Here is a 25,534-nt window from a genome sequence, read left to right on the forward strand (position 1 = left end):
GACAGGCTCAGGTTGTTGTCCTATTATTTCTTGTTGTCACATCAAGACACCCAGAAGGGGGCACTTCCCGTCAGTGCGACTTTCTCAGGAAGTGTTTATCGTTATATTTACCTTTACTGAAGATGACGGCCCACACTGATGACCTCAGCTAACTTGGCTAAGAGTAGTGGGATACACGTGCATAAACACAGCTCCATTTCTACACTAAAACAGACGGAACAACATGCGCTCGCACACTAACAAACTCAGGAAGTGGTGTATGTGATTAGGTAGGCTCTCATCATGCGCCTGGAGCTAGGAGTCATGGCCAATTAAGACCAGTACCAGAAATAGTTCTCCCCTCTCTGTGTCTCCTCACTGTGTGTTTGTCCTGGCCTCAGCCTGTCTGTCCTGCTGCAATGACCCCATCCAGCAGAGCAAGCCTATGTCTGGGACTTAAGCACTTGGATTAAGGCCCCTTGTCTCCCCACATACACACACACACACAACAAGAGACATCCATCCGAAGCACTGAAATCCAACAGCAGGAGGGACAGAATCCCATCCCATGAGAAAAGGGAGAAGTGCAGGGACTAATTGGCACAAATAGGATGCAATTACTGCCTATGCTGGGAGGAGCAGAGTTTGTAGGGGCATGGGTAGTGGTACAGGGGGAGAGGGGAAAGTTCCTTGGAGGAGGAAGTAGGAGGGAGGAGTGGGAGGAGATCAGTCAGCTCCCCTGTTCTTGTGATGGATTGGGCCTAAGATCATCTCCTAATATAGGGCATTCAGTGCAACATGTGGAAATGATGACAGGGTGAGGGGAGACACACTCGCAGAGGCAGAAGTTGTCCTTTGTCCTTACATTTTGCTGCAGCTTATGCTCTCTCTCATGTAACCTTTCACCCAGATTCTCTCAGACCATTGGCTGAGGGACAGGCGCATTTTTTAATGGAAAAATCCTGAGGGAGTGCTCAGTTCCTCGGCCTGTTGGCAGACGGCTGCATGTCATAAACTGTTTTTAATGACAATGCAAGATGCCTGTGTAATGCTGCTCATACTTCAGAACCTCAGCTTGGGCCAAAGCGCCCCCCCCCTGGAGCCCCCACCCCCCCACCTCTTGCCTCCCCTGCTGCCAGTGCTCACACACACCCTGCACAGGCCGCTCTCTTTTTAAACGGTGGGTTTGTCCAAACTCATTACAAGGCTTATCTGTTTAGCATATAGGCATTACTGAACTAATAAACTGTGGAAAGGAAATAGAGAAGTTTAGGGTTGTCCTCCTGCTTTGTGCCTCTTCCTCCTCCTCTTCACCTCCTCCGTCTCTTTTCACTGACTTTAAACTTGTGGCTACTATGACATTCCAGGGGTGGGGGTGGACCTTTTGTTTTAATCTCTGTCAATGGAGCGTGGAACTTTGTGCCCTCTCCCCTGGCTTTGTGTGTGTGTGTGTGCGCCTGTGTCCGTGTGTGTTGGAGGGGTGGGGTTCGGAGTGGCAATGATGGCGGGGAAGTAAATGGGGGGGGTTGCTGCAGTGTTTCCGGTATCCTTGGCGACACAGTAGGGATTTGGAGTTAAAAAAGCCCTCAACTTAACCCGCCTCAAGCCGCCCTCACCCCTCCCCTGCCTCATTTTTTCTTTTTAGTATATCAGCCTGAAGTGGAAGTGACAGCGCTGCCTGGGATCTGTGTGTGCGTGTTTGTGTGCGCTGGTGGCAGGGAGCGTTTAGTGACTCCCTCTGTGAGAGCATGGGAACTTTACATTTCAAAGCCAAGCAGAGGGCACCCAGAGAAACTGCAGCAGGGCATAAGTTTTGTGAGCGTGGGGCAACGAGGAGGAGATGGAGAGTGGATTAAAAATAAAAGAAGAGTGATGGGTTGAACGTATGCTTGCATGCATGTGAGACCGAAGGTGAAGCATTTTTTAGAGGCTCTGAGGAATTCTCATTTTGTTCAGATTAAGAAAGTTTTTGTGGGGGGGGGGTCTTGGGAGAGGGGGGGTCTGGATTATTGGGGATGGGGGAAAGCGGCGAGGGGGCTGATGGACATTCCTCAGGATGAAGTAGGTCATTGTTCCCTGTCTCCAGTGAAGAGAGCTCTCTGAAGGAACTGATGAAGTGAAAGCAACGGAGGGAGGGAGATGCAAGGCTGGGGTGGAGGGGGGGGTTACAGGTCCATATACGGGAGGGGAGGAGGGGGGTTGCATTATTCAGTAATCCTATTGAAAATGCCTCTGACGGACAGTCCAAGAGAACCAGGGAGAAAGGAAGGCGAATGGAATGTGACAACAGAAAAATGCCATTGATGGTGGTCAGTTTGAAGCGGCTTGATGTGGAGAGACGTCTCAGCTGAATGGCAAGTCTGCAGAGCGAGGAGCGACACTGCTTGTTGAGCCTGAGAGAGATGCTCCTGGTCCACCTTTCACCCCTCCTGCTTTGCTCCTCTCATCTCCTCTTTTGATAACACATTCCTACGCTTTTCATCCACGGCTTTGTCCTTAAGCCGTTTCTGTCGAGATACTCGAATTGTTAGGTGAAGTTAAATAACTGTTTTGAAATGGTAGCAGCATCACAGGCGTAGTGTCAGAAGGTACACCAGGATCTGCAGATGTACTATAATACAGCCCTGTGGCAGTAATGTGGCACTTGTGAAATCTTCGTGTTGTTAGTCAACAGCAATATTTTACATACTTACATGAAGTGTGGTCATGCTGGAATTTAATAACTTGATGAGCCCCTGACAATGTGCTTGTGTGTTGCCTAATGTTTTGTGATGGGATACCTACTAAGTGTGAATTTGCGGTGCTCAAACAAGAAGTCATGAACTCGCAATCTCTGTAAATGTTTCAAACTTTATGTTATCCATCATACTGACTGAATTTTCTTTGTAACATTTCTAAAATCAATCCCTCCCTGTAGAGGGACATAAAATGTGAATAATGTAAGATTGTTAATTCTGGTTCTTTGGCAGCCTCGATATTCAGTCATTCCACTAATCCCTGTGCTCTTTCTCTTTTCCACAGAGTTTTTCCGTGAGCTTTTGAAAAATGCAGAGGTCTCACTGCACAACATGTTCGTGCGAACATACGGGATGATGTATGTGCAGAACGCAGAATTGTTTAAGAACTTTTTCGAGGCCCTGACTCGTTACTACGTGTCGGGCAGCTCTGCCATCAACCTGGACTCTATGCTGTCAGACTTCTGGGCTGACCTCCTGGAGAGGATGTTCCGACTGGTCAATGTGCAGTACGAATTCAGCGACGCCTACATGGAGTGCGTCAGCCAGCACACGGAGCAGCTGCAGCCCTTCGGCGATGTGCCTCGCAAGCTCCGCATCCAACTGACACGAGCATTCGTGGCTGCGCGCACCTTTGTGCGTGGCCTGGCGCTAATGCCAGAGGTAGTCAACAAAGTTTCCACGGTAAGTTAGTGGTGCCTTTGAAGCTTTTGTCTTTGCAAAAAAGGCAGTCTGCTACTACCAGACAGAGAAAGGTTGTTTTTTTTCCCAAAAAGTCCTGTTCATCCCTCCCCTCTGTGCCTCTGACTTCATATCTTTCTTGGATAAACTGGCTGCAGTTCCATTACAGTGTCTCCGAAAACATAAACCATTTTCACTGTTCTGGTATGGCATGTTTTTCCACTGAAGTGAGTGATTCATTGGTGATTAGATTATACTGCTTTGTGGACTTGGCTTATAAAATTAATGGTCATGCTTTTTCACAGTCGAAGTATGTGCTAGAAAAGTGTTTTGTTTTTTTTTGCTGTGGTGCAATGATAATAGTCTGCTAACTGCCCCCTGCCTCCTGCAGGTCAGTGCTTCTCCCAGCTGTGTGCGAGCAGCCATGAAGATGTTGTACTGTCCCTACTGCTCGGGCCAAGTGGCCCTGAAACCCTGCCAGAATTACTGTCTGAATGTGCTGCGCGGGTGTTTGGCCAACCAGGCCGACTTGGACACAGAATGGAACAACTTCCTCGGTAGGAGACCATCATGTGAACAGTTAATATACCTAATGATTGCTTTAACTAACCTGACCTGCTGTAACCATAGTAGCTTAAAGTGTTTGTTTTGGAAACCGAGTATATTTATACGACTTGTTGCCACTACAGTTCTTCATTTTTCACCGAAGAGTCATTCAAGTTTGATCTCATCTGTCCTTCTCTAACTGTGCACCCCTCTTTACCCTTACTGGCGGGAAACCAGTGTGGCATAATCAAACAGGGTGTTTAGATGAGAGAAATACTTAGGTTCATTGCACTTCAGTTAAGCAAGAGCATGTTTAACAAAGGAACACATTGTAAAACTAAAATCCTGTACAAACACATCCCTCATTCTTTAGAATCTTGTATAAGTAAAGGCAGAAAGGGAGGAGTTGTACAAGTTGTACATGCTGTTACCCACTGGATGAATGCAGCTCCTGTATTGTGTAAACACAGACCAGGATCAGTTTCATCACATTCATGGTGGTACATATATCCAGTGTTCTCCTCCTGTATGTTCTGTATTTATTTATTATGATGCACTCATGTGACAAAGGATGGATCCTGGCTTCTGTGCCACCCTTACATGCATCTAACTCTGGCTGCTGACCCTTCAACTGTCTGGGTTCTGCTGCCTTCTCACCATGCAGCAGCTCCGCTTTGCCATAATCTGAGCGTCAACTTTGAGTGGTTAACAATCAGATGCCCAACCTTCTCTTGGGCCTGTGCTTCCCCCTAGTGGCAGCTATTTGTAACATTAAGCTTGGAGTAAAGAAAGCCTTATTTTGCAATGCATTTCTTGTGTTGATTTTAATTTCATGTTCCTATATCCTGTTTTCAGATGCCATGCTTAGTCTGGCTGAGAGGCTTGAAGGTCCCTTTAATTTTGAGTCTATCATGGATCCCATTGACGTGAAAATTTCGGAGGCCATCATGAACATGCAGGAGAACAGCATGCAAGTGTCACAGAAAGTCAGTATCATTTTACGGTATTTTTTTTTTTTCTTCATAAAGAAAGATGAGACATCAAGGCATTTTGTTTCACTAACTCATATTTTTGGACAGGTTTTCCAAGGATGCGGTCAGCCAAAACCAAACATGGCCTTCCGGTCCAAACGTTCCATCAAAGAAACAGGCTTTACTGGTCGCTTCCGTCCTTACAGTCCTGATGCAAGGCCCACCACTGCTGCCGGAACCAGTTTAGATCGACTGGTAAAGTCCAAGAAAATCCACAGCACATACCGGACTACAGTTGCTTTACGTTATGTTGTTGAGTTTGACTTGTTTTTTTCTGTGTTGTCTATACAGACAAGTGATGTGAAGAAGAAACTGAAACATGCAAAAAAGTTCTGGTCCACGTTGCCAGAGACCGTGTGTGCAGGTGAGAGGATTGCACCTGGTGACGAGTGCTGGAATGGAACAGCAAAAAGCAGGTAGGACCACTCTCACAGAATCTACATTTTTAACGTATGTCAAGTATCTCAAAATAATCCCACATGTAGACTAATTCTGACTTTCATTCTACACTCTAGGTATGAGTCAGTTGTCATTGGAAATGGACTGGCCAATCAGGTGTCAAACCCTGACGTGGATGTGGACATAACAAAGCCAGACATTGTGATTCGCAGTCAGATTGCAGCTTTGAAGGAAATGACGAGCTGGCTCAAAGCTGCGCACAGCGGCAATGACATCTCTTTTGATAACGGTGAGGATGGTTAACCTTCGTTATGATTTTCTTTAATGACTTGATGTCCTTGTTGCACATATCTGACCCTGATGTCCCTTTTTGCTCAGGGGATGATGGCAGTGGAGGAGAGGAGAGTGGCAGTGGTTGTGACTCTCCATCTTGCAGCACAGACCGAGACATCTACTTCTCCACTCCACCAAACCCTGGGAATCCCCGAGTTAATCAAGTGGTGGTGGGCAGAGGTCCATCAGCTACTGTTGCCTCACAGGGAAGCATGGCGCTGGCGCTCTGTGGGCTGGCCCTGGCCCTGCTTGCTCCCCACTTGAGATAACTGGGCTGGGCAGAGAGAGCAAGATAACGACTAGGAATGACGGAGCGAAGGGGAAAACTGTCAGAGAGACTTTTAAAAGACTGCCTTCAGGACCTTGGACTGTCCACCATTGGGGGGGAGGGAGACTCTTCTTTAATATTACAATAACTTCACTTTTAATTATTTGTTTTTATGTTTTTAAGGACATCAGTGTACAGCAACATGATTTTCACATCCCCCCCCCCCCTTTTTCCTCCAGATAAACCTTTTACTCCTTATGGCTCTTTTGGAGCTACACTATGGTTCTGCTTGTAGCATTACAAACATTATATAATTTAATCTCATAATTCATTTTTGTGCCTTCTTCAGTGATTGCCATCTGATTACTAAATAGCAAGTGAGAGGTTAGGTTGAACATTGAGTGCCTGTGGTGGGACATATCTTCATATTTCTGAGGATGATCTTTCTTCACATTATTCAGAGATCAGCAAACCATGTAATGATGTTATAAATGTGAACAATTTGTAACAGTCTTTTTTTCTTTTTGCACATTATGAATGTGCATACTGTGAACGTTTATGCCTGTGCATTTACACATTTACATACATCAGCCAGTCGGACATTGTGAACCTAGCTGTGGAGCTCAACTAGGGAAGAGTTTGAGCTTTTGTTCACGTTGCTTCATGTTGAAAGTCTTCCTAGCTCAGCTCTGAGAAATACAGTGAGAGAAGTTACAGCACAGGTATTAATGTTTCACCTGCAGATGGGAATCATTCTTTAAAAGAGTTTTTTGGAGCGCCTCCGTGAGCCCAAACATGCATATTGTATGTCTGCTATGAACATTATCACAGCCTAACTTTTTAATTTCTCCATTGATTTTTAATTTAAGTTCCTCAGCTTAAGCAGTTCAAGAGTAAGTTCATACCTCATGCATGCTCTCATTGTCAATGCAATTTAGTTAAGTTGAGTTGAAAGTGTTCGATAGAGTTGAGATATGTGGCTGGCATCCTGGTGAAAGGTAACTGGTGTGGAAGAGGAAGGACTCCCCTGGCATTACCCCTAAAGAAGGCAAAGCTGACAAGTCCTGAATGCCCTTTTTGGTACTGTAAGCTCAGTCCAGCTGAGAGGATCTGACTCTATACAGTCTTACTTTGAAAAGAAAAGGTGGCAACATGTATGTTTGGAGCGATTCACATTAAACTAGAGAGGAGGAACAAAAGACAGTGCTTTGATCAAATGAAATCAAGGAAAGATTATTTTAATACAGGGTTTTATGTTGAAGAGGTGCTGTAACTTCTAGCTATTTTTGGTATGAAGATATATATTAGGTACTACAGTGGATTTTACTGCTAGTTTTAGGTGGTGGAAGAGGACAATGTGCACAAACATTTGGGGCACTTTTTGGTCAGTGTGCACAATTTTTTGGGGGCTCCTTTTTTTTTTTTTTTTTTTTTTTTTTTTAAAACCATATACCCCGTCCCACAATTCACACTTGTACCTCTTAAATGGCCTGTGTAAGCATAAATGGACTCATACTGAACCATTTAATCTGCCTATGCTCGTCCCAGTGTTCTCATCATGTCAGCTTGAGGTGGAATGTTGGCGTATTGTCACAAGTGCTACCAAAATGAATGCAGCATATGGTGCCTGATCTTTTGTTTTAACCTTGGTACAATTTTAGCAACTTCTTGAGGTAAAAAAAAACAAAAAACAGAAGAATGTAGGTGTTGATGATTTGTGTCTATTATCTGCTCAGATTCCGTTAAGGGTCTTTCAGTATATTGTTAGCAAATGACAAGCACAACACATGATTTTCTGTATCATCTAATTTCATAATCGGTTCTGTAAGTTGCATTGCCTGGTCATTTTGTTTCTAAAATGATTCTGCCTTTTGTAGCTTTTGTACAGTAACTTATGCATGTATTTTAATGTCACTGCAAACATGCCTCTAGAACTGACAAATTATCCAAAGCACAGTATTCAGAACGTGTTGATAAGCAAAATTTAGGTGAAATAATACATTTCTCAAAGTAAGTTATTGAATTGATTGGATTTGGGCTGGTTTCACTATGCATTATATAAAAGTCCAACATCTGTCCAACAGTTGGCTTCAGTTGAAACAGTTTTTAAATACTGGACACCTCATGTTTGGCTCCTAAAATGACAGGTTGACTGTGGGGTTACCTAACATTGGCTTCTAAAAATGTGATCTTGGAGCAAAGAACAAGGACAGCAATGTTAAAAATCTGGCTTTGAAGGATTGGATGAAACATCTTAACAACCCTCATAACATATTGAAGCCTTAATTTAAAAAGATGTTGCTGTTCTTCAGTGCCTTGATTTGGCATTGCTGCTGCATGTGACCAGTTCAATTCTCCTGAGTTTTGTGTTCTGCCAACATTTCTACAAGGGCTTGTGCATGTGTTTGTGTCATGAGGAAGAGTTGTGTCCATTGTGAAGAAAACCCAACTTTCTGAGAGTCAAAGGAAATGTTTTGGGTGATGATGGTAAATGTCTGCGCTTGCGGGCCAGGGCAGCAACATTTTCTGGCTGGCAGGAGTTGATCCAGCAGCCGAATATTGTTCATTCAATCCGCAAAGCAACTTCAGTCCAGTGACTTGAAAGTTGAATTGAGCAGGTGTTGAAAGCCTTCCATCAGCCTTTGGCCCACAAGAGAAGAAGGGACTCATTTTCTGAGGAGAGACTGAGTGACTGACTGAAAAGATTAAAAAGTATGTAAATAAAGAGCAGCCGTTTTAGATGTCTCTAAAAGAGGCCGTAACAGTACACCAGATTTTTACTTGTCAGAGTATCTCCTAAATGTTATGAAAAAATCCGATGAGATAGATGTTAAATTGTAAGAGGAAAATGTATATTAAACAACATTTCTTAGTCTTGTTGCAATAAAGACTGTCAATATTTAAATGGTTGTCAGTGGTCTCATTTTATCAACATTCTTGACTAACTGGTCTCATTTTAGTTAAGTGTCTACACTTGTAGGTAGGAGTCTCAATGTTGTGAAATGTGTTCACCATTTGTTAATATTATTATTATGATTTGTAACAAAAGCATTTCACAAAGAATTTGAATTGTCACAATAAATAAAGTAACTTGTTGAGCTTTTTAATCAGGATTACAACAATTAAGTTTTGTTTTACGAAGCTCCTGGTTTATGACAGCAATAGAATGACTTGAAGCTACAAAATAGCCCAAGCGTACTGCTACTATTCACATGTGTGAAAGTGACCCAAGGTGATCTGGTCATAAACCCAAAGCCAACATGCCTTCCTTCAGTGGTATGTAATTCAAATCTAAAGCAGCAAACTCAGGACAACACGTGGTCACACGTCATCAACAGAGGCACTATAAAACTCTACAGAGAAGAGTGCAGCAAACGCATCTCTCACTCAGTTCAGAGCATCCTTAAACAGTGACATGACTAAGATTAATGCAGCAACGCTGGCCCGCTTTCAATGTCAACATTTACGGAGACAGAAACTTTTATACAAACTCCTGGTGGGCTTTGGGCTGTACCACTGGAACATCTGCAAAACTTACTTCAAGGCTTTCTGGTTGGATTTTGGAAGCCTTCCTCTTTAGTAGTCAGCAAACACTTTATTACACCACGCTTTATTACACCACAAGACAAGCCTTGTCTTTGCTGACCTCCAGTGGTTTAATTTCTCATCATACAGTAATGATGTAGCAGGGTAGGATGTGTCAGTACCCTGTGACACGCAAAAATAAACAAACAAACAAACAAAAAAACAACTTACGTTTCAATCATATTCAGTTAAATTGTCAGCACATTGTCAGCATAATTATACTGACAATGTGGAGAAAGCTTTCAAACAGCTTCTGAGTCGTCACTTTACAGAAAATATAATTGGCCACTTAGCCTAAATACACACACACAAAAAAAAATGTATTAAAACTTTTTAAATTAGTTTTCAGTATTTCTGAAGTTCCGATAACAGCCCTGTTCTCAACACCATTTTACAGTGCTCATTTTGGTCACAGTAAGCACCTGCTTGTGACACTTTGTGCTTCGATGTGATTGGCGTTTTCAGTCTCAGTTACCAAGTTAACATGGAGGAAAAACACAGCAACTAATAGGTGCCATCCCAACATGTGAGTTATTAGACAGCTTAACCTCTAAGTCTGTTAGGTTTAATGTTTGACTGGACTTGAAAAAGACAAACCGCTAGTTTTATTGAAACTAAAACCAGAACCTTTGAGGTATCCGTTTTACTTGTCCACTGAGTGGGTAAACAGTTTGTCAGACATATTTCTATTGAGTGTTTTATTTTCAATATTATTTTCGGGGAGGCAGAGACATACGGATCACGTCTCGCCATCCCGGGGAGAAAACACCGCTTTTTGTCTGTGTGTATCACTGAAACTTGTCCGGCGGAAGTTGGTGTTCACGGGCTTGTCACAAAAGAAATGGCGAGTGGTATCGGCAGTAAGTATCTGCTTCTCAAGTCTTTCTAGATATTGTTCGTGAATTTATAGGAAAAAAACAGTAAACAATCTCTAAACATTGCAGTTTATTTAGTTTGGTTTAAACCAGTAGCGTTTCTGCTTGGCAAAACGTTAGACCACACCATGTAGCTTTGTGTGTCTCATGAATGTGTCCCCCGTAATCAACATTGTTAAGCTAACGTTAATGTTTTAATATTAGTTAACGCTAGTGAGTTTTACTGTCTGTAGAACCATTGAATGTAACTATTTTTCATTACATATGCTTGTTTTTCAACCCCCTGCAAGAAAATGAAAAGAAAAAACGCCATAATAAATCTTAAACGCAGCCTCTAAACACCATACAAGCTAGCAAGTTAAATCAACAATCTGGCTAACATTAGCTAGGTAGTTAGCTAACTTTCATAAATAAAAACCATAAGAGTCAGCTAACCAGCGCGGCTGTGGTTGACTTCTCTGATTTTAATGTTCAAAGTTACGGCATTTATTGACTTTCTGGTTTATTTAGGTAGTATGGTGACCGGAAAGTGATATCTGCTGTGTGGTAGCATTAACAGATTGCCCAGGGGGAAAAACAAAACAGTTGGGATGACAATAAGATAACAATGAAATTATGCTAGTTCTGACAGTGTGTGTAAAACAGTACCCTGTCTTGTTTAAATTCGTGTTATGTCCTAGTGTTAATTTGTACATGAGCGTTGTGTGCAAATTGTAGAGTGACAGAATGAAACTGAACTGAGCAGTTGGATGATTACTGAAAATGCGGTGACTTCTTAGTGTTTAAGCAAAAAGGACTAAAATGATTTGCTCTGTGATTGAGGTACGCCATTACTATGTGTGGATTTTTCATTGTTCCTACCCCGATTGAAGCTTTTAAGTTGGCTATTAAGTCTATGATTTATTTAATGATATAATTTTTGTGTGTGTTTGTTTTTTTCACAGAACACAAGATACTGAATGTGGGGCCAACAGAGCCCTGGTCAGTCAGGGAGAAATTGTGCCTGGCCTCCTCTGTTATGAGGAGTGGCGACCAGAACTGGTAAAAATAATACTAATGTCACAGTTCACTCAGCTGTTCTTGTCATTCACAAAGGGGCAGTCAGGTTTCTGTCTGTTGTGTTATCTCTGTGTTGGGCAGCCTGAGCAGAGGTACAGTAAGGACAAGACATGGATATAGAAGTTTTAGTTTGAGCTGTACATACAGTAGATGGATATATACAGTGACCACCAAATTAATAGAGTGTATTTGTTATGTCTGTTTTTGCTATTCTTTGAACATGAGCACCTGTAATGTGCTCTTTTAAGCAACCTCTGGTACAACAATTTCCTTGGGGCTTAATAAAGTTCTGTCTTAACTTGTATAGCCAAGTGTCCCACACCATATTGAAAGCTGTTTCCTTTAAAGCTTCAGTGTTAGCCACTAGTTTCCTATAATCTTTGAAACACCTCTTATTGCTTAAAGAGATGAGTTCTACTGTCCAGAAACGCTGCATAGGCTATTCACTTCAAACAAATTAATCTAAGCATTTTCAGTCTTATGACAGCCTTTTAACTGAATATTTTGTTCTTTACTCTTGGCTGTAAAAGTGCATCAACTACTGAATACAGACTTGGATTCACTTAATGTTTTTCTTTTTAAAAATAAGCACATTAGCTCACATGCACATATATTTTACCGTTTATGTCCATTCGGACATGGTGCAAAACATCTTGTGCTGTTAAATCTGTTAGTCTCAATCCTCACCACTAGACGTCAGACTTAGGCAGGTTATTGTGTGGCAGTCATAGTGTGATTTACACAGTCAGCATATCATTTAAGGCTTTGCAGACATAAACAGAAAAAATGGCTCATTGCTGCATCCTTTTGGTAGCTGTTGTGACATAAACCTGCTTCACTTTTTGCATTGCCAGCAATGACATGAATGTTTTTCCTGCCACAACACTCTGAACTCCCCCCCCCCCCCCCCCCCCCCCCCCCCTGATTTCTCTCTGTTTCCCAGGGTGTCTGTAAGTAGAGCCATCAAGCCTTTCTCAGAACCTGGACGTCCACCTGACTGGTTCTCACAGAAGGTGAGAAAGCTATAAACCAACACAATGTTTTTTTCATATGTCTTTTTAGCAGATAACTGTGCTGCGGCCTTCGCAGGCAGTGCCTAGGATAACAAATTTTCTTTCTGTTTCTTAGCACTGTGCCTCACAGTACTCTGAGCTGCTGGAGGCCACAGAAGCACCCAAGTCAGTACACACCTGCAGAATCGTAATAATGTGTCGTTGCTTCTGTTTTTTAATCACATGTAAAATACTTTATAAGTTGACCTAAGATGTTTGTGCCCTCCTTTTCTCCAGGCGTAAGCGCGGTGAGAAGGGTGAGGTGGTTGAAACCATTGAAGATGTCATCGTTCGCAGGCTAACCACCGAGAGGATAGAAGAGCTGAAAAAAATACTGCGAGACACACAAGAGCAATACAGGTACATACAGTCTTTAAAAACGACCACTAAAAGATGTTTTAGAATTTTTGAGACATGACCTTTAGCCTGTGCTTTCTGTCCTGTCAGGAAGTTGAAGAAGGAGGTGGATCTCATACAGACGGGTCACATGGACTCTCAGCTGAAGGAGCTGTGGACAGAGATCACACTGTAAGACTGTTGGTCTTTTTGATAGTAATTGTTTTGAATTACTTCTTACTAAGTGAATGTTTTCATAGAACACCAGTGTAGACAGTTTAAACAAACTTGCACTTAGCTACATGTCATGGACTGATAGTGTGCTGTTAGCTGTGGTATATGTGGTAGGTACACGCCAGCATCTAACTGAACCTATTTGTGGAGCAGATATTTATGCTGTAGCAGACCAAAAACATTTGGTTTAATTTCAGTTGGACTTTTAATAACTTTAGCTACTGAGTTTTCACTCAATATCACATCATCATCTAGTTAAAATTTAAACATGTCCAACATTTTTGTTCATGACAAAACACCTCCGAAGAAAATGACCAACTTCCCTTGACCCTTATCTGTAGTTGAGTTTAGTGCTGCTGCAGCATGCAAATATACTCTCCATATTTGTTGTAAATCCTCAGGCCATGTCTAAAATCACATCATATTTACCATATAGTGTTCTTTATGTCCCCCCTCCATTTTAGTTGTGTGTGTATGTGTAAACTCTGAGTATAAAATTAATCCACCATATAGAGCCCTCAAAAACTTAACAATGTGTCAAAAAGCAGTGTCCTCTGCAATATATCTTGCATTTTGCTACAGTGCATTGTACTGTAGACTATAGATTTTGTCTGTGATGGCACAAAAAAAGACAAAGTACTCAGTATCTGTTAGATAGAGGGTAGTGAATGACTAAACATAGAGACGACTTCAGACACAGCCATAGTCTCTCTTGGTCATCCAGCTGCTTCTGCAGTTCAAACCTGAAGCCTTTCAGCTGCGGTCCTACCTGCTTCCTTTACGCCAGTATACCATTTCTATATGCAGTCTTCTTCAAAGTTAATTTTTTAAACTGTGTGTTTTTCTAACTTCAGAAAGAAGAAACAGGATGAGGAGGAAGCAGAGCAGAAGAGGAAAGCCACAGAAACAGCATACCAAGGTAGGTTCAGTCTGCACTCTGTTGAGGGCAGTTGAAATATTTTTTTTTGTGTGTGTGTGTTGTTTTTCTGGAAATCTTAATATTTTGGATGGTGTGTGCATTTATTGTGAACTGTACTTGATATTAACAGTACATTGAAAAGGGGTCCACAAAGACACTGCATCAAAACCAACAAAGGTGATGACGAATAAAAAGATGTTTACCAGTGTGAGGGATTTTCAAGTCTAAATCCAACAAATCCTGCAGCTACTAGTATTCTTTCTTTGAACGTTTTGAACATCTTTTGCTGTTACTTGTAGGCCTGGACAATGAAATGACACAAATGTACTGCCTCTAGACACTTCTGAAAAGCCATAAGGAAATTGGTTGATAGTAAGTTTGATGGTTTCACTTAAATGCATTAAATGTAAAGTACGCATAATAAATGCGCCCTGGTTCATAGGCAAACTGTCATATCCCTTTATGTACGAGTGACGATGTAAGCCTCTTCACTTAACAACTGGACTTGGCTACAATGTTTTGGCCACCACTTGCATTCAGCTATTTGAGTAACATTAGCGTTGGCATTTGGTAGTTTCATAATTATCCAATGTCAGATTGAATTCAATCTTTTTTTCTCCTGGTCTTTTTTAAAAATATATCATTAAAAACTGATATCTGTTGTTCGAGACTGAAAGTAGACATTTTATTGTGATATATTTTTCCCAATTTTAATTGGGAAACTAATATTGCTGAGGCTTAGGCTGGAATGAGAATACTCTTACATGATGCCTTAGCTTGCTCATAGTTTCTGTGCTACAAGGTGTTTTTTGATTCCTTGTACACAGTTCATTAAAAAAAGAGAAACGCAGCATTCTCTCTCTGTCTCAGCTCCTCTGACCTTTTCTTTCATTACAGCTCGTCAGGCAGTGAAAAACACCCCTAAGCGTCTGCCCAGTGTGACTGTACGCTCTCCCCTGGGTGCCAGCCCCCCTGCCATGGACTCTCAGGCTGATTCTTCTGTCCCCACGCCACCCATGGACACCGGAACTGTGCCCTCCGATGACACCACCACCCACTCAGTTGTAAGAATCTCATCATATGGAACAGTGCTTGTCTTATATACTCAGCAGTGATGAGGTACCACAAGAATGCTGACAGTACTGAAAGCAAAAATGTTTGAAAAAAATGTCTTTCTGTACCTCCAACTTGTTCTTTTGTCTCATGAAGAGTTAATGGAAAAAGATCCTCTCACATTATGGTGTTTTTGGCAATCTAAGCTCCATCTTGAAGGAAATGGTTCAGATATTGCCAGTAACTGTGCCAACCACTCTCACTCATTCTTTGCTGCCTCTGCCAGGCCCAGGGGGTTGGAGTGTTTCTACCAGCAGCAGATGCTCCAGGCCCAGGGCCCAAAGATGGAGGTCTGGCCGCTCTAGTAGATGATTCACCACAAAAGAGGCTCATACCTCAGAAGGCCACACCGCCACCCTCACCTCTCCTGTCAGAACTGCTGAAAAAAGGCAACCTCATCTCGTCCAGCCCCCGCCTGGTGAGAGCCAGTTCAGCTTACATAATAACATCCAAAGGGTGACATGAAATGGAAATAATATAACAGCACATAAAACAAGCGGGAAACCTGACCTGCAAAATTCAAATTTTGCTTTATTTTGTAATCGCAGTGGTCTAAAAATAATTTCAGTACCGAATTAAAACCCTCAGTTTAGTTTTCTTCTTGTGTTCGTTGATGTCAGGTTGGGGAGGGAGACTCTACTGGAAGCCTCACCAATGGTGTACAGACAGCCACCGCGGTCACTGCCTTACCACCTCGTCATGAAGTCATCACAGGTAAATATACTTAACGTAACTGTTCACGCATGCACACAAATACATACATTTACTTTCATGTGCCTCACCTGAGTCAAGAAGGAATCTGCCATTGATAGCTCTGTTTCATTGCCACATGCATGTGTGGGTCTGTGTTCATGGTGTGTAAAGTTGAGTTTCAGATCTAATAAGTCCTTACAACTTTGCAGTGTGTTGTTATATTTGATGCTTCTGTATGTTTACAGAAGGTGAAGCAGAAGCTGCAGTGAAGGCAGAGCTTGGTGAGGAGACGGGATTAGTAGAAGAGGACCTTGTAGCTGTGTCTTACATGGAAGACGAATTGGACCTGGAGACAGTGGGAGACATCATTGCTATCATAGAGGAGAAGGTACAGATTGAGTTTATTTGAAGGCTCCCCATCAGTTTGCCTCAACAGAAAACATGACTGGGATCAGTTTTCTGCACATAATAATTAGTCTTGTCTTGTCTTTGTCCTTTTCTCACTCTCCCCAAGGTCGATGACTCAGTGGAGGCCCTGGATGCCGCAGCAGTGGAAGCTGCTCTCTCTTTGTGTGAAGAAGCTGTCTCAGAAGGACACACTCTCCCTGGCCCCTGGGAGACCCAGGAGATCAAGCCTTCAGACCCTGCATCCACAGTCCAAAATTCCAATCCCACACAGGAGCCACAGGATGTGGCCACGGTGTCTACCCTGATCCCTGCAGACATGGAGTCCCAGAATCAGCCAGAAACTAAAGGAGAAGAGCAGCTCAAGGGAAACTGTGAAATACCTGAGGTGACAGGAAGCGATGTCACCTCTTCAGTCACCTCTGATGACGTTGCTACAGGAAGTGAGGTTACTGAGGAGGGGCAGGTGGGGAAGGAGATCACTGAAGCAACAGTCAAGAGTGAAGGAGAGGAATGGAGCCAGCCGGAGCCAAACCCACCTTGTCTAGGTGGGCGCACTCACTTAGATATACACACACACACACCAAAATCATGATAATATTCTTTTTCTAATCCCTTCTCATTTGTGTCCCACAGACTCTGAGGACAGCTCTGTGTCGGGGAAAGAATCCAAGGTAACACACTTGTGCACACTTACGCCCACATAGGCGCAATCTTTGTAAAACACAGCCATTATACTCCGTGTGTGTGTGTTCTTGACTCCAGGAGGTGAAGGAGGAGGAAGCGGGGAGTGAGGGTGACCCAGAAGAAGGGATTGAGCTGAAGGAGGAGTGCGGGGAGGGGGAGGGTCCCTATCTGTCAGAGGTCGAGCGGGCAGCCAGCGAGAGTGAAGATGGTTACGGCCCACCGTCCCAGCGCTACACAGCTGATTCACTGGCCAGCAGCCCGGCCTCTTCTTCCCAGCTGTAAGTGTCAGTGTGTGTTCGTGGCTGTAGAACGGACTGTAATAATTGTGTCATAGCTACTCCTGTGCTCGCTCAAAACGCCCTTATTTGGAATGGGTGAGATGCTTGGCCTCTGGTATTGCAGCTCGCAGTTTTCTGAAAAGCACTTGTCCAAACTACTTCACACTCAGCCGCTGACTGCGTAGGGTTATCTGTATGCCGACATCTCATCAGGTATATCCAGCACTGTTGAGAAAGCTCACCCTAACCATCTCTGTACATGGCTCTGGACATAGTGTAGACTGATGTAGTGCTGCACCTGATGATTATCTTTTTAATAATTAATTATGATTTTGTTTAAGCCATTTTCTCACTCTCACATGGCCCTGAAAGTAAACAGAAATTATGAAACAGCCGCATTGCAGAAACTTCTTTTACTTACCCACTTTAAGTGATACTGATTTTTCTGACTTTTTTTTTTTAAAGTGGGGCTTCTTTTGGGTGACTAAAATGCATTTCACTACTGCTGCTGGTCCACAGAAGTAAGTTTATTTCTTAGCTTCCTACACAGGTGGCACTACAGCTACTTCTCCAAAGTAAACTGGGTGCCGTGCTTACCGCCATAAGCCCCCTTTTTAAAGCATGCCATGTGAAATCACGTTTCTCTGACTATCGGTTGACTGTATCTGTGTGTATATCTCACTCAGTAACTTGAATCGAGCCTTACTGCTGTACGGAGTGCTGTTTCCTTGTTTATTCAACATTTATTGGTACCAAACATTGCAGATCCAAACTGCAACAAGTTTGACACTGCACATCTTTGAGTCCAAAGCGTGAAGTAGATTGGATGAATGGTTCTCAAGATATTCGGAGGTCCTTGCATTATGGATAACTTTTAGATAAGTGTGTGAAGCAGCTTGTGTGAATCCAGGGCCATGTCCTAGAGTAATCCCTTCCTGCAACATTTTGGGAAAAACGCTGCTTCAGAATTAGATTAACCATTGGTGTCATTTGCCATGACCTCTGAATCAGATTAGGACTTGCATTTATCCAAGCCAAGCAGTCTTTGCCTGCTGACATATGAATTCTAAGAAAATGTGCTTTTGTTGCTCTGCCACTTGTGATTTCTCTTCTGCTTCCCATTTCCACCCACTGTGGACTTCACAATCCTCTTTGATTTTCACTCTGTCTTTAATTCCTCTCTCCTCCTCTTCCTGCTGCTCTGCTTTGCATCAGATCCACATGTGGTGAGGACCAGGAGGCAGTCCAGGCCCAGAAGATCTGGAAGAAAGCCATTATGCTGGTGTGGAGAGCCGCGGCAAACCACAGGTGGAGCTTCTTGGGATGCCTCGTACTGAGGCTTTAAGAAATATTAAAGTCATGAGTACTATGACCCCAGCACAACCTCGACACCCCATTGGACTAGACACCAAAATAAGCCTGCTAAATTTATATTTTCTATATTTTATATTTTTATTCATTCAGCTGATCAGATATGTTTTCTGTAAGCATCTTCCAGTATGATAAGTCATTTTTGTGTTTCTATTTAATGAACAAATTCATATTTTTTTATATTTTTTTCTCTCACATACTAAGTACCAATACCGTGGACCTGACCCTAGTGTCCTCAATTTTAGCCATTGCCCTGGCACTGTAAACAGAGTTTAAGAATTCTGTAGATTTTCTTCTCCATAAATGAAAAGGGACATGTGTTGCAGTTAATCATAGTTAATATACAGTGTCATCCAAGGATTTGTGAAAAGAGCATCTAAATGTGTGGGACATTTTATTAAGCATAAATCTGGACCTAACCCCTTTCTCTGCTAGTCCTTTATTCTGTAATTCATTGCTTTTATTGTGCCTTTTGGCCATACCTACAATTCTGCAGTATGTAGCAAAATGGCTTTAGTTTGAAAGCATCTTGCCCACAGATGCAACAATGAGATAGTAGCTGTGACATTTTCTTCTTAACAAGCCTCAGTAAGCAATAAAATGTGTGCAGACTTAGTTTGGGGAAACATATGGTTGAGAACAAAAGCACTGCAGAAAGAGCAGTCAGTTACTGAATTCATGTTTTTCTCAGGTATGCCAGTGTGTTCCTGCAGCCTGTGTCAGATGACATCGCTCCTGGTTACCACAGTATTGTGCATAGGTACACATGCATTGGCTTTCTTTTTTTAGTCACTCTCAAACATTTTCTGACAAATATTGCAGACATGTTTGTGTTAAACACAAAGTTGAACAAATTCATCTCCCTCTCCCCTGCGGCTCCAGACCAATGGATTTGTCGGCCATTAAGAAAAACATCGAGTCCGGTGTGATCCGTACAACGGCTGAGTTCCAGCGCGACATCATGCTGATGTTTCAGAATGCCGTCATGTACAACTCGTCGGACCACGACGTGTATCACATGGCGCTAGAGATGCAGCGTGACGTGCTGGAGCACGTCCAGCAGTTCCTGGCCACCCAGCTCATCATGCAGACCTCAGAGAGCGCCATCTCCGCCAAGAGCCTCCGGGGCAGGGAGGGAAATCGCAAACCAGGAGAGCCAGCTGAGAAGGTGGGTTGTGCAACTTGTTGGAGATCAAAATTAAAATTTCCTTAAAAAGTTGTGAAAACGTCCAAAACCAGAAATTGTGTCAGAATATGACCAGCGATTGAGGGAGAAATTTTTGTAACAAGTTGAAGGGTCAAGCTTTCGTCATCCATGATTAACTCAGGGTGTGTTTATTGAACACATTGTTAAGAATTGTGGTCCATAATTCTTTCAAGTAAATGGACTTTGGGATTCTCTGCAAACTTTCTGCATACAGTAGCCCCACTCAGATTTATCCAGAGAAAAGACCTCATCCAAATAACAAGATAATAAAAAGAAACAGCTCTGTCTGTGTGTGTGAGTGTGTGTGTGTATTTAATTAATTTAATTACTCACAGGTGGTGAATATGGTCTCAGAGAGATAATAATGTTGTCTAGGTTTTATGTCTGAAATAGTAAAGTGGTGTAAAGCTCCAGAATCTTGTTCAGCTCTTGCTGGTAGAAGCCCTGTGAAATATATCTGAAAATACATAAATATGCAGTATGAAAAGGAAAACCCTACCCAGAAGCAGAATGTTACTTAAAGTCTTCCTCCAGTCAGAAATGTGTTTCTCCTCTTCCTACAGCTGAATGTTTTAGCTACACTGTGTAGAATGACGTATGTGCAGAGTCTGACACTATAAGGATCTTTTCACACTCATTGCAGAAAGTGTAAATTGTGTCTGTGCTCACTGAAAATCAGATTTTAAGAGACGGAGCCTACGAGCGTGATAATGCGACCTCAAAAATAGTTTGGACTCAATCCTGGTCCAGGATTCAGCATACACAAATGTGGTGTGGAAAGAGTCCATTGTATGTACAGTGAGAATGGACTTGACCGTGAGGTAGGAGACATCTTGTGTTTAGCAGTCAAACTTGTGAAATGAGAAATATTTGCATATTCATATATTGGGAAAAGGACTAGATGACATTTTAAGGATTTTAATGTGGTAATTACATATTTTTCTGAAAAATCTGTCAGACACACCAGAGAGGATTTTTCTGAATGCCTCAATAAGCATGTGAGGGGATCTTTACACGTCTTGGAAAGGTAGTTATGGTTTGTGAAGGGTAACATGTTTTGTGAAATGTCATAAAAGGGTATTTTACACAGATGCTGTTGAGCTTGTTGCCAGAGTTGTAGACTGAAGTCCCAGATTTGTTGAATAGACAATATAGACAGTATGGTTCTTGGTTCTCATATTCTCGCAGTAATATGTACCTATAAATACGCTGTAAAGTGCTGTGCATTTCTTCATTCACCATAACGACGTAGGTTAATTGACACTTCTGACTTTAGATTGATGCGTTTGAACTATTTGCTAACTACTATTCTGCCTCCCACTGAATGAGTAACTGTTTCGTCCTCTTTTCCGCAAAGAATTAACCCTCAAAGAAAATCGATCAGAGTTTGACCTTTTACTTGGCTTTTTTATTTTTACTTGGGTTTTAGCACTTTAGCACATCAGTTTTGCTAATTGTACAAGCTTTTCAATTTGTTCATGTTCGGCATAATGTATGTTTTAAATGTGCAGTAGCAGAGCCAGCACCGAGGACACAGTGATGCATACTGACTGTATGCAATATGTGCACTCACATCAGCATCATTCGCGTCAGACTGGCACACATTGTTGAATCCATGGGATATTTTGGAGACTCGGTGCAGTCGTCTGTCCGCAGACACGCTCTCCTCTACGCTCGCTGTTTTGTGCTTTCATTTCCAGTCTTGACTTCCCAGCTGACTCATGTCCTGCATGTTGGCTGCGCCTCTCCTTGCTAACTTCTGTCTGTCTGCATGTGCCTGGCACTGACTCAGCTGTTTGTCTGCAATGAATGTGTGTGTGATTGTATAGTCAGTACACTCCATGGATGTGGGAGTCTTTGAGTGTGTGTCTATGTTGGTCATGCCGTTGTTGAAGCATCATGGAATTTAGAAATGTTCTTTCCAGTCATGGAACGTCTTGGAATTTTCAAAGTTTCTTTGGGAAATTCAGAAGTATTGATGAATTTGCAATTTTGACAAATGCTCCTCTAATGTATTAAATATTTTCATCTTTGTTCAGATGTTTCTCTACAGCAGGCTCAACAGGAGATGAAACAAGGCTGTCACAGAGTTTTAGAGCTTAGCTGAACCACATGAAAAAATTACTTTTGTAGTTCATGATGCTGTGACTAGATAGTCATGATATTTTCCATAGGGGCCATGTTGGGAGCTGTGATATGGTGTGTGTGTGTGTGTGTGTGTGAACGAGCTGTCAAACATGTTTTTATATATGGGAGTGTGCTGCCTGCTTGTGTCTGTTCCTGATTGTCTGTGGTGTGTTTATCTATCTCTGTATTTGTATATCCCAGTCTCACTATTTACTGTCTGTGGATGGGAGTTTGAGTGTGTGTGTGTGTGCGTGCGAGCGAGCGTATGTTTGTATTTTTGATGTGTGTTTTTACGTGCCGTGCAGCGGTCGAATGGACGCTCGTCCCTCGGTGTGCTCCTGTGTTTGACGCAGACTTTTATGAAACTTTCTCACGCACATGTGTGTGTTTTCTCTCTCTTTCTCACTCCGATGTTTGTCCTCCTACAGGACAGTGTCCCAATGGCCTCTCCTGCTTTCCTTCTCTCTCTCTTTGTAAGTATTCAGGTTCTCCCTCAGATTTCACCAGAACCAGGCCACGTTCCGCACACCACATGCTGTAACACCTTCTGAACACATCTGTCTTCACGTGTCATCGCTTTTCTTTCTCGCAGATCAGCTCAAGTTTAGTGGTATTAAAGGAAGCAGTTCTAAAAATAAAAATACTAAGAGATTACCTAAATACAAGAGCCATTAAAACTCACCGCTATTGTTGGTATTAATCAATAATAATGTAACTGCAAATATATAGCAACAAGTCATCAGTTTCCTATCATTTGAACATGTTTGTCATTCCAATGTAAAAGCTGCTGCTATTCTCTTTTCTCTAAATATTGTCAAGAACCAAAAAATAGTTATATGATGCGAATCCTCATGAGGAAAGCCAAGCCGACAGGGCTGCTAAATTCAGCTTATTGCAGATATCTCATTTCAGTGTGTATGTAAGTAACAGAAAGTTGCAGTATATAAATGCCAAGCTTGGTTTGAGTTAATTTAGGAGGTGTTACAGTTTCTTCATTGGTCTGTTTGAAAACACTGACAAATATTCATCGGTACGATGATTGGTTGGTATCTTTGTCATGTGACAATGAAAAAATTAGGATCCGGATCAAGATTGTTTTAGTAATGTTATGTGCTTGGATTTTTATACATTTTTGTAAATCCTACATATTGACATTCATATTGGCCTCCAACAACCAGTATCAGTCATGCTGTACTGAAAAGGAAAATGTAATTTCACCACATAAAGTAGCAGTTAATGTAACTGTTAAATAATATTTATTAAAAATATTAAAACTGTAAATCTTCAGCATGATGTACAAAACACTTCCTCTTTGTCTCTCACTCTTCCTCTCTGACAGTTTCACACACACACACACACACACTCACTCACTTCTGAACACACTGTCCTCATCATCCTCATAAACTTTAATTTCTATGTTTGTATATTCTCACCGCGTGCGCGCACACACTCACGCACACACACAGGATCCAGTAACCTTTCATCACCCAGACTTGGGTTGACCTTCGATTAGTGACCCCATGACGGTTTTCTGTGTTTTCCAGTCTTTGTGCGCTTGTCCACGTCTCTGCATGTTCTAATTTTTTTTTCTCCTTCTTATCTTTTGAAATCTTCCTTTTCTTTAAGATCATTATTGTATATTTTTGTGTTCTTCATTTGGGGAGGAAGCCTTCCGAGGTGGACTGTGCTGTGTTTGTTTGGTTTTTTTTGTTTTGTTTTGTTTTTTTTGTGCGGAGCGCCATCGCGTAAGGAGGTCCACCGCAGGGCCTCCCTTCACTGTGTCCAGTAAAACTCTGATCTTTACAACCCTGTGTTAATTTTCCTCTCTTGCTCTCTGTCTTTCTTTCTTGCTGTTTCTTTTTCACCTGTCTCTCTGCTGCAGGACGGAGGCACCAGGGGTCGCCGTAGTGCCATGGAAGCCGATCTGAAAATGAAGAAATAGACTGAGATTTCAGAGAATGAGACATTTTGAGAGAGCGCTCGGGGGGTCAGAGGAGATGGAGCTGAATATCTACTGGTCACCCTGGTTGTTTTCTGAAGATGACTTGTGCAGTCTATGTGTGCCTGGTTTATGTGTGTATGTACATGCACACACTTATTCATCTGTGATTTAGCGTAGATGTGAATGGGTTTGTCTGTCTGTGTGTGTGTGTGTGAGAGAGAGAGAGAGAGAGATGCATCAAACTTAGTCTTGTGTCTTGTCCAGTTCATACGATTGGTTACTGTGCAGCACCACAGGTTGGGGCTTCACTGTGGGCCAGAAAGCTAGAGCACCAATGTCCCCAAGTGTCATTTCACCAGCAAAGGTTGGAGGTTAATTATTTTCCTCTGCAGACGAGAGACAACAAAGAGAACGAAAACATCACCAGTTTGTTTAGGATCAAATAATCACGGGCAGGATGAGTCCTACTCAGATTCACAGATGCATTCATGGCTGCTGCATTTGTGAAGAAACCATGATACTGACACTGTCATTTTGATTCCTGTTATACGTTGACTCTGAGATTCACATAACAGTTATTAAATCTAAACAACCTTTTTTTTTTGATAAATGTAAGAAAAGATGAGTGTCTTCATTAAGAAAAGCTGATGACGTCGCCAGACCTGGTGGCTTTACTCTGCTTTGCTTAGTGATGTGTGAGAACGCCCCTCTGTGTCCATGTTTCATCCCACTGACTGCAAACTGTGTCTACATTTAGGCTGTTTTCCAATGCAAACGTTTTTGGATTTACTATCTACCTTCAAGCAGCTCTGAGCTTCCATCATGTTCATGAAAATCTAAAGTTCAAATTCAACACAAAGAAACCAGCTAAGATGTGAATGTTGCCTGAAAGTTGTAATCCTGCAGACAGTGTGGTGCCTTTTCTAGTGTGGTACTTGCTGCCAATTTGTTGTTGCGTTCTTGCATGCTCAGTCATCTGAAAACTGGCAAAGTATGTTGTCCAAGTCCAGAATACAAGCTAGCTATCATGGAATTGCTGAAACGCACAATGGGTTGTTTAGTTGTTCTAGTTTCTTTCTTACTTTCTTGTAATTTATGCTGATCAGGAGCAGATCTTTATATGCCAGATGTTGGAGTGTACTTGAAAACACCAACAGCGTTAACAGCAAGATAGTTCCTGCTTGGAGATGCACTACCATGTAGTAAAAATACAACTTGATGAATTCCCACAGCCTCAGATAAATGTCACAGCTCTTTTTTATGTTGTAGTCAAATGAAAGGAAGCCAGTAGCTGCTGTTGAAAGAAAATCAATCCAAAAACTAGACAGTATATTCTTTGGAAAACGGTCTGCACTAAAAAGTTTGTCAGTGGGCTGAAACATGATTGTTGATGCATTGCCACTCGTTTCCTAGGATGTAGCCAGTGTGCGCTATGCAGGTAGCTTCAGAAACACCTTTGTGTAATGTGTGTTAGATGGGAGTACAAACACAAGTTTTGTACCTGTGAGATGGATCATGTATTGTGTTTGGGTAGCTGGTAATATGTTATCACGTGTTCTGTTGTACATTTGTTAAATAAAAAGATTATTTGGTCTAAAACTAAAAATCATATCAGTCAATTCATTTGCAGTGTAATTTAATGCGATGCCTCAATTAACTAAATCCTCAGTTCTTCTCAT

At 42.1% G+C, this 25,534-nt stretch overlaps 2 protein-coding genes across 2 annotated transcripts in view; both read left to right on the top strand.

Moving 5' to 3' along the window:
- gpc4 (glypican 4) overlaps positions 1–8,877 on the top strand; it is a 31,429-nt gene extending 22,552 nt beyond the window's left edge. The window contains exons 3-9 of the mRNA XM_046406112.1: positions 3,001–3,398; positions 3,787–3,952; positions 4,797–4,927; positions 5,021–5,167; positions 5,264–5,388; positions 5,488–5,660; positions 5,750–8,877. Of these exons, the coding sequence (XP_046262068.1) occupies positions 3,001–3,398; positions 3,787–3,952; positions 4,797–4,927; positions 5,021–5,167; positions 5,264–5,388; positions 5,488–5,660; positions 5,750–5,973 (1,364 nt within the window). The 3' untranslated portion in view covers positions 5,974–8,877. The remainder of the gene's footprint in view (positions 1–3,000; positions 3,399–3,786; positions 3,953–4,796; positions 4,928–5,020; positions 5,168–5,263; positions 5,389–5,487; positions 5,661–5,749) is intronic.
- A 1,386-nt stretch (positions 8,878–10,263) lies between these two features.
- brd8b (bromodomain containing 8b) lies at positions 10,264–25,461 on the top strand. Its single transcript, XM_046406209.1, has 18 exons — positions 10,264–10,417; positions 11,377–11,473; positions 12,435–12,504; positions 12,620–12,669; positions 12,781–12,903; positions 12,991–13,071; positions 13,968–14,032; positions 14,930–15,096; positions 15,372–15,563; positions 15,766–15,859; positions 16,084–16,226; positions 16,353–16,791; positions 16,880–16,917; positions 17,009–17,208; positions 18,424–18,516; positions 19,271–19,339; positions 19,462–19,747; positions 23,796–25,461. Exons 1-18 carry the CDS (start codon positions 10,399–10,401, stop codon positions 23,853–23,855), a joined length of 2,286 nt encoding a protein of 761 aa, XP_046262165.1. The 5' UTR covers positions 10,264–10,398; the 3' UTR covers positions 23,856–25,461.
- Positions 25,462–25,534: the final 73 nt, after the last annotated feature.

The sequence above is a fragment of the Scatophagus argus genome, chromosome 12 (genome assembly GCF_020382885.2).
Source record: "Scatophagus argus isolate fScaArg1 chromosome 12, fScaArg1.pri, whole genome shotgun sequence".
NCBI lineage: Eukaryota > Metazoa > Chordata > Actinopteri > Scatophagidae > Scatophagus > Scatophagus argus.

What these genes read in the sequence shown, in the direction of transcription:
- brd8b (XM_046406209.1), top strand. An exon ending in TCTCGTCCAGCCCCCGCCTG is followed by an intron (nt 15,564 to 15,765) that starts GTGAGAGCCAGT and finishes CGTTGATGTCAG; the next exon opens with GTTGGGGAGGGAGACTCTAC. An exon ending in TACCACAGTATTGTGCATAG is followed by an intron (nt 19,340 to 19,461) that starts GTACACATGCAT and finishes CTGCGGCTCCAG; the next exon opens with ACCAATGGATTTGTCGGCCA.